Genomic DNA, 8,831 nt, shown 5'->3' with positions numbered 1-8,831 from the left:
GCGTCCGCAGCCGCCAGCAGGCCCCGCCCAGCGGCAGCCGCCAGGAAGGCCGCGCCCGGGACGACTGCAGAGCGCGGTGAGTGAGCGCGGCCAGAAGGGAGGGACCCAGGCGCCCCGGGTCCCCACCCTGGCCATGCCTCGGGGCCCGGCATCCCGACCTTCGGCTCCCTTTTTTTTTCTTAGCTTGGTCAGTCCGTTTTAGGGCCGCAGAGCCGCAGAGCCGCCCCTAAAAACGAACCCTGCAGCCCTTCCCTGCTCTGGGGCCCCGGGCGCACCGGCCCTTAGGATACCCTCCCCTCTTGCGGGAAGCAGGAATCCAGAGCCCCCAGCCCCAGCCCCGTCCTCATTAAGATTCCCAGTCCCTTCCTCTGTCCGGGAGCCAGGAATGCAGGCCAAAAATATCTCTCCCTCCCAGACCCAGGAGGCTTGTCTTGCAACGACTGCTGCTCTGAAAACCCAGGTGTCTGAGCTTTGATTGCTCTTTTGAGCCAAGGAACCGGGCCCCCATCCTAGGTATCGTGTGCCCCCAACTCCTACCGCTCTAGGTGCTGGGAATTTTGCTACCAACACACCCCCACTCCCATCGACCCCAGAGTCTGGCCCGCCAGTCCCTTGCACCGCGGGTCCAGTGTTCATGGGGATTAAGGGACCATTTTGCTTTTCCTTCCAGATCCTTAAATACAGGAATCCAGCTTCTGTTTCTCGGGGGGAACCAGGAGTCAGGGATCTTAACCCAGAACCTTCTAAAGCCCAGGCATCGGCACCCTCAATTCTGTTCTCTTTCAGGGACCCAAGAGACAGAGACCCTAACCCACAAACCGCGTTAAATTGGGGGGCCTGGCGCCCCGATCCGCTGCGACTCAGGTGTCTAAGGTTTCATCCATCACGGCAGAGCAGGGCCCGGAGCAGACAAGGAGGGAGGGGCAGGGAGAGGGAGAACTGAGTGAGGTGGGACCGGGGGTGGGGACCTGAGCTGGGGGGCTCCGTCCTAAACAAACCCTAAACATGCGGGTTTCTGTGGCAACGGTCTTCCCTGGCCTACCCTGGAGACTTCTCTAGGGCTGTGTCGGGGAGGGCAGCCCCCAGGAGTCCCCACTCCGCCAGCTGTTGTGTCTTCCTGTTTTGTCACCGTGGCAACGGTGACCTCAGCCCTCGATCCCCCTCGCTGGTAGGGCTGGAGATCCGCCGTAGGTTTATTTTCGGGAGGGGCGTGGCCTGACCTTGGCCCCGCCTTCAAGGCAGGACTAGGGTAGCCCGGGCTCGGGGAAGTCCCTTTCCTCCGCCCCGCCCGGAGCTTGGCCCGGCTCCGGCTCCGGCCCCGCCCCCGGCCCCGCCCGCGCTCGCTCCCGCCAACCCCGCCCAGCCCGCAGACCCTTCTGGTCCGCAGCTGTGGTCTTTGCTTCAGCCGCAGTCGCCACTGGCTGGTTGAGGTGAGGCTGCTGGGAACCCAGAGGGCGGGAGCAGAGGTCCACGATCTTTGGGTCCAGAGGGAGGAATGGGCTGGAACTCAGAACGTCTGGGACCCTAGAAAGACTGGGGCTGGGCCGGGATTCTTGGGTCCTGGAGAGTATAGGGCTTGGGACCTGGACTCGTGCAGGTCGTACCTCTGAAAGAGGAGGGAATGGACCCTGGACCTCTGGGTCTGGGGAAAGACTGGGCTGGGGGCCGGGACTACTGGGACTGGGGGAGAAGCGGTTGGGGGCTTGGACTCCTAAGTCCAGAGCGAGGGAGTGACTGAAGACCCCAGCTCCTGCGCCTGAGGGAGGAGGGGCTGGGGGGTACCCCTGGCTGTGAGGGAGGAGGGGCTGGGGGTACCCCTGGGTCTGAAGGAGGAGGGGCTAGGGGCCTGGACCCCTGGCTGTGAGGGAGGAGGGGCTGGGGGTGTGGACCCCTGGGTCTGAGGGAGGAGGGTCTGGGGGGTACCCCTGGGTCTGAGGGAGGAGGGTCTGGGGGGTACCCCTGGATCTGAGGGAGGAGGGTCTGGGGGGGTACCTCTGGGTCTGAGGGAGGAGGGGCTGGACATGTTGACCTGTGGGTCCCAGGGAGGAGGGTCTGGGGGGGTACCCCTGGGTCCCAGGGAGGAGGGTCGGGGGGGTACCCCTGGCTGTGAGGGAGGAAGGGCTGGACATGTGGACCTGTGGGTCCCAGGGAGGAGGGTGGGGGGTACCCCTGGCTGTGAGGGAGGAGGGGCTGGGGGCCCGGACCCCTGGCTGTGAGGGAGGAGGGGCGGGGTGTGGACCTCTGGGTCTGAGGGCGTAGAGAAATGGGGATTCCTAGGTGTCCGGATTGAAGGAGGCAGGAATCTGGTAGGTGGAGGTTCTTTAGGACGAAAAGAGCTTGGGGTTGGGAGGCCTGGGTTTGGGAAAGAGAACGGCAGGAGTTCAGAATTACCGACCCCCTCCCCGTCCAGGGACAGGCAGAATTGGAACTCTGGGCTCCCAGAAAGGCCAGGGCGGGGTGAGATCCAGCTCCCGTGCTCCTAAAGCGCAGGTGGAGCTGGGAAGCCTGGACAGAACAAGGCTGGGTCCAGCGTCCCCGGGCGCCGAGAGCCGAGGCTGGGGTTCCGGGTCCCGACTTGAGTCTGTCGGGCGATGGGTGTGGCGCTCGTGGCGGAGCTGGGAGGGCACTGAGGTGCTGGGTGTGGCCCAGGCTGCTGCTCTGCGAGGAAGCCCGAAGGGGCGTTTCTTCTCCCTCCTCCTGTCTCCGGCTGCGCATTCCTGAGCTCTGACCTCAGGCGACGGCTGGAGGCCCTACGGGCGGGGGGGACCTCTGGCCCGCGAGTGGTCCCCTCCCCACCCCCGCTGACCCACCTTCCGCGGGGAGCCGAGCCCGTTATGCCCTCCCTCTTGCTCCCCCCTGTTGGGCGGGGCAGAAACCCGCCCTCTGGAGGGCAGGGGGTGGGGCTAGTCCCGACTTCCTCCTAGCGGGTCCTGCAGGGGCGTGGGGCAGCGGGGGTGTCTGGCTGCGTGCGGGAGGACCCGCGTTCCGGGAGGTGGCGGAGGTGTGGCTATTGATCTCCGGGCTGAACTCCAGCACTGCGCGGTTTCCGGCCTGGAGCCGGATCCCCAGGAATCCCGCGTCCCCAGGCCACTCCTCTCTTGGGGATACTCTGGCAGCTCCCAGCCTTTCTTTATAGGGACCCAGGAATTCGGGCTCCCAGCCCTCTCCTTTTAAGACCTGGGAGTCCAGGCCCCTACTCCCTTGAAATCGAGGAGAGGGGCGGGGGTCCCGGCACCGCCTCCTGGTCCCAGCCGCATTCCAGATGGCCGGGCTGACTTGAAGCCCTTATAAGGCGCTGAGACGCCGGGCCTGGCTGGGCCGTCCGCCCCCGCAGCCACCGCCCAGGGTCCTCCCGCCGGCCGGCCGCCCGCTTCCCTGGCCCGGGCGGGGTTAAGATCACACACGCGCCCACTCTTGCCCGCAGGGCGTGCACTTTTCGCCCGTTACCCTTCTCGCCGCCCACAGTTTGTGGAAGGGGAGGAAGGAGAGGGGCGGGGTTTCCCTGAGGTCACGACCCACACCCCTTCTGGACTCCTCGCCAAGTCCCTGCCCTGGCAGGGAGGTGCGCCCAGGCTACAGAGCCTTGCAGCGTGGCCGGCGGGTCTCCTGGGTCCCGGGGGGGAGAAGCCCGCTCTGAGTGGACGCTGACGCCCTCTCTCCTACTCAGGTGCTCTTACCAGCCTTTTCCAGGTGTGTGAGTTAATCCGTCTCCACAGCCAGATCTTTCTCCGTGGGTTCCTCAGCTAAGACCGCTGGTGAGTGGGCTGGGGGCCCAGACTCCTGGGTCTGAGGGAGGAGGGGCTGAGGCCTGGAACCCTGGATCCAAAGGGAGTTGAGGACTGGGGGACCAGACCCCTGGGTGTGGGGCAGGAGGGGCTGGGAACCAGGACTCCTAGATCCCGCGAGAAGGGCCTGGAAGCTTGGGTTCCGAAGAAGAGGGTCCCAGACACTCTGAGGAAGACGAGTCGCCAGGGGCTGGGCTCCTGTGCCTCCGGGAGCTGTTGTTCCGGGACACGGGCCTGGAAGAGGTTAAAAGCCTGTGACATTGCCCTCCTGTGTGCCTGGCACTGCAAGGAGGAAGTTTTATTTCCCTGTGGCTGAGAGAGGCCTCCAAAGTATTTTAGTGGCATTAGCTGAGAGATTCAGACATTTCGCAGCCTGAGGAATGATCTGAGCACCTTGTCCCTAAGAGGCTGGGCGTGTGATTCCCGAGGGCCTTTAGGACAAAGAGGTGAAAGCCGTAGGTTTTGGAAGGAGGGAAGAAGGGGGTTAGTTTGCCAGAGTCTAGGGCATCTGGCATTCTCAAGGCCGAGGGCCCAGGGTCCAGAGGCCGGACCTTGCATAATGAATGGAACTGTGAGGCCTAGAAATTTCACTGGAAGGGGCTGGGGCAGTCAGGAATCTGGGAGGCAGAGTTTCCTAGAAGTTGGGGAACAAGCTAGCTGGGTTCTGGGGGGAGGGGAGAGGGGGAGGAGGAAACGGCTTTGGGTTGCAGTCCTCAGCCCTGCAGCTCAGGCAGGAGTTAGACCGAGAGTGTAGGTTCCTGATCTCTGAGGTAGGGGTGGGGAGAGGAGGGGGGCTGCTGAGAGTTTAGACCCAGTTCCAGGAGGGAGGGGAGAATCTTGATTTTCCAGGCCTGGGAGCTCTATGAGAGGAGGCAGACTGGGAGCTTGGGAGCTCTGATTGGGCCCCTGATAAGCACTCAAGATTGGAATCTTGGGTGTTTAGAGGCTGGAAATGTCTAGGTCACTGTTACGTAGAGGAAGGAAGTTTGTTCACAGGGGCCGGGGTGCAGAGCACTAGATACCCAAAGGGAGAAAGTTGAGAGATGGGGTTTTTTAGAGCCTGCGGAAGACAGGCCTCTTGTCCTGACACTAGGGTGATGTCAGGAGGCAGAGGAGGAGGATGCTTTAGACCAGTCTTAAATGGCCGGGTTGCTGAGCCCCTGGGGTAAGGCAGGGAAGCAGGAAGGAGGGTATCTGGAGTGGGAAGGAAGAAAGGTAGTTCTGCAGTAGTTAGGCCTCAAGAGAAAGAAGATAGGTCTCTTGGGAAGGTGCAAAACAGGGGCCTAGACTCCTGGGTTCTGACAAGGGTGAGGGAGGAGTCAGCCTGGAACCGAGGTGACCAACACATTCCTGTATGCCCAGGACTGTCCCGGTTTGAAAACTGAAAGTTCCTAGGAACTCCCTAGCTAGAGCCCAAATTAATCTGTCCCCAGGGGAGATGAGGGCTTGGGGGGCCTGGATTCCCGTGTTTGGGACCTGTGAGGACACTGTCTTTCCCCTTCCCCTAGCCATGCCGGTGACGGTGACCCGCACAACCATCACAACCACCACGTCGTCGTCCTCGGGCCTGGGGTACCCGACCATCGTGGGGTCCCCTCGGGCCCTGACCCATCCCCTGGGCCTCCTCCGCCTGCTGCAGCTGCTGTCCACCTGCGTGGCCTTCTCACTGGTGGCCAGCGTGGGTGCCTGGACAGGGCCCATGGGTAACTGGTCCATGTTCACCTGGTGCTTCTGCTTTGCGGTGACCCTGCTCATCCTCATCATTGAGTTAGGTGGGCTCCAGTCCCGCTTCCCTCTCTCTTGGCGCAACTTCCCCATCACCTTCGCCTGCTACGCGGCCCTCTTCTGCCTCTCGGCCTCCATCATCTACCCCACCACCTACGTCCAGTTCTTGTCTCACGGCCGTTCCCGGGACCACGCCATCGCCGCCACCTTCTTCTCCTGCATCGCTTGTGTGGCTTACGCCACCGAAGTGGCCTGGACCCGGGCGCGGCCCGGCGAGATCACCGGCTACATGGCCACCGTGCCAGGGCTGCTCAAGGTGCTGGAGACCTTCGTGGCCTGCATCATCTTCGCGTTCATCAGCAGCCCCTACCTGTACCAGCACCAGCCGGCCCTGGAGTGGTGCGTGGCGGTGTACGCCATCTGCTTCATCCTGGCGGCCATCGCCATCCTGCTGAACCTGGGGGACTGCACCAACATGTTGCCCATCCCCTTCCCCAGCTTCCTGTCCGGACTCGCCCTGCTGTCCGTCCTCTTCTACGCCACCGCCCTCGTCCTCTGGCCCCTGTACCAGTTCGATGAGAAGTACGGCGGCCAGCCCCGGCGGGCCAGAGACGTGAGCTGCGGCAGCAGCCACGCCTACTACGTGTGCGGCTGGGACCGCCGCCTGGCCGTGGCCATTCTGACGGCCATCAACCTGCTGGCGTACGTGGCCGACTTGGTTTACTCTGCTCGCCTGGTTTTTGTCAAGGTCTAAGACTCTTCCAAGCGGCCTCCGTTTCTCTTTCCAACATCTTCAGTTCTCTCACCCAGGTTTTCTTTACTGAGTCTTCCTTGCGTTTTAATGTCTCCTCTCCCTCCTGCCCCTTTTTCTGTCCTTCCCGATCCATCACTCTTTCCCGATCCGTTTCTTTGACTCCCTTCGCCCCTCTCCTCTTGCTCTGTTTCCTCTCCTTCCTGTTTTGTTTTGTTTTGTTGCCTACATCCTGTTTTGCCTGAGTTCTCTTTTTCTACCGTCTTCTACCTTTTCTTCCTCTCATCTCTTTTCTGGGTTTCCTGTTGGTTTTCCCATCTGCCTGTTTCCTGATCACCTCTTTCCATTTCCTTGGGAGCCCTGAGGCTTCTTTCTCCCCCACCCTCCACCCACCTCCGAAGGTGCTGAGCTCCACACATCCCACACCCCTCTTCGCAGCTGTCCTGCCGTGGGCCTCCCGCGGGGCCTCGTTGCCAAAGCATGCCTGCCCGCCCTAGCTGTGCCTTAGTTAGTGTGTGTGTGTGTGTGTGTGTGTGTGTTTGGGGGGTGGAGGGTGCGTAGCTGGGGATTGGACCCCCTTTCTCCCAGCGGAGGAGGGTATGCAGTAGACCTCCCCTTTAAGTTAAAAAAAATTGCTGGAGGTCAATAATTTCTGGTGGGGGGGAAGCTTTAAGCACAGACCCTGAGTCTAGCCCCCCGCCCCACCTGGCGCTCAGCCTTGCCTGAGATTGGCTCTAGAAGTTTTGCCAGGCTTACTATAACCCACTGCCTAGAGGCCATCTTAAAGGAAGCAAGGGACGGGTGCCTTTCATCCCAGCTATTCTCTGTGGTATCAGAAAAAGGAGTGAGGCAAAGAACCACAGGGTCTCGAAGACAACTGTCTGAAGTATTTGCGAGGGGCAGTAATGTGGCCCTCTAGCCTCGGTGTTAAAAATAACGTGTCCTGCTTTGGCAGAGAGGAAAAGAAGAAAATGGCCACTGCCGAACTTCAAGGCAATATCAGCCTGGGTGTTTTTTTCTTTTCTTTTTCTGGTCATGAGGGCAAAAATTACTGGGTGGCCCTATTATGAAAGAGAGGTTTCTTTTCAGTTTTTCTTTTTTGGGGGGGATGGGTGGGAGGATGGGATTGGTGCTGCCATATCCAGAGGAACGCATTGCTTGAGTGTGTGGTGCACACGCACGGGTATTTCTGTGTGCTAGTTGCTTCTTGCTGCTGCTTCCTGCTTCTCTGGGACTCACATGCATAACGTGATATATATAAATGTATAAATATATATTTTATTTTTTTTTAATTCCCCAGAGCTTTTGGTTTCCATCAGCTCCTGCTGTTAATCATAGAAGCCTTGTCCCTTCCCCCATTCCCACATCCATAATGTTGGTTTTTTTTTTTTAAATCTCAATATAAAGATAAAAAAAGGACTTGTGCTTTCTTTATTATTAGGGAGGACTCCAGGGGAGGGGCAAGGCCCAGATTCCTGGGTCTGGTGGGAGAAGGGGGTTGGGGCCAATATGACCTTGCCTCATCAGAAAATGCTAGCTGAGTCTGGGTCTTCTAAATTACTTCCTCAAACTAGGAGGGCTGGGTGGGATAGAAATGAACAAGATTTCTCCCTCCTTGGAGTTCCATGAGCACCTCAGAAATACAATGTCCCAATGTGGGTGCTGGAGCTTTCCTCCAAAATCAACTCTTCCTTCCAGGTTCCCCATTTCAGGGCTGAGAACCCAAGCACTTGCTCTGACCTCCCCTCTCCTCAGTTGCTCATCAAACGTTATCTATTCTTCCTCCTACATACCGTTAATATCTGCTCCCCTGTCCAAGTCCCTGGCCCAGCTCAGGTTCCGTTTTGTTTCACCTGAGCTATTGCCCCAGCCTCCTCGACTGTCCAACCTCCAGCCCACCCTGGCCCCAGAGGGATTTTTTTAACATCCAGATCTGGTCCTGCCCTCCCCTGCTGAAGTACTTCCACATCCCTTTCCACGTTGCCTACAGGTACTATAAAAGCTCCTCCGTCCATCCTTCAAGGCCTTTAGCCTGTGATCCTGCCTACATCCCACCATCAGCTCCATCTTATCCTAAACTTTACGTTCCCTGACTACACCTAGTAAATAGAAGACCTTCATAAAGATCAAATGAATTACTCTAGCGATGAATCTCTGTCTCACAGAAGGTCACTTGCCCGTTACCCCAACATGAGGAGAATCACAAATACATAAGCCTGAGAAAATTCCAGGATCACACAGTCGTCCCTCAGCTCCACCCACAAAAGCAACTGGGAAGAGAAATGGGTAGGGTGCTGCTGGAAGTAGGGAGGGGGGAGCACCAACTGGGACACACTGCTTTGGGTGAGGAAAAGCCTCCTACCTACACCAATCCCTGTGTTCTCAAAGGACATCTAGCCCACCCTCGCCTCCCCCATCCCATGCTTTAATCCCCCTGGAAGGTAGGGGGTAACCCGTTGGTTACCCAAGAAAGAAGCCAAGAGAGTTGGACTGAAACGCGGCGGGATTCCTAGGTCAGTTTGGGGGGCCACTCCAGACCCCCTACCCTTCTTCGCTCTGGGGCACGACCG

General features: G+C 59.4%; 1 protein-coding gene across 2 annotated transcripts; it reads left to right on the top strand.

The window, feature by feature from the left end:
• MYADM (myeloid-associated differentiation marker) lies at positions 1–7,587 on the top strand. Of its 2 annotated transcripts, none has more exons than XM_012643412.1 (3): positions 1–76; positions 3,668–3,755; positions 5,294–7,587. In XM_012643412.1, exon 3 carries the CDS (start codon positions 5,296–5,298, stop codon positions 6,262–6,264), a length of 969 nt encoding a protein of 322 aa, XP_012498866.1. In that variant the 5' UTR covers positions 1–76; positions 3,668–3,755; positions 5,294–5,295; the 3' UTR covers positions 6,265–7,587. The 2 variants fall into 2 exon arrangements, with proteins under 2 accessions (XP_012498866.1, XP_012498864.1); XM_012643410.1 differs by lacking the exon at positions 1–76 and adding an exon at positions 1,351–1,430.
• The last annotated feature ends 1,244 nt before the right edge of the window (positions 7,588–8,831 follow it).

This window comes from Propithecus coquereli, unplaced genomic scaffold (genome assembly GCF_000956105.1).
Source record: "Propithecus coquereli isolate 6110/MARCELLA unplaced genomic scaffold, Pcoq_1.0 Scaffold196, whole genome shotgun sequence".
Lineage (NCBI taxonomy): Eukaryota > Metazoa > Chordata > Mammalia > Primates > Indriidae > Propithecus > Propithecus coquereli.
This window is presented reverse-complemented; position numbering and strand designations above follow the sequence as displayed.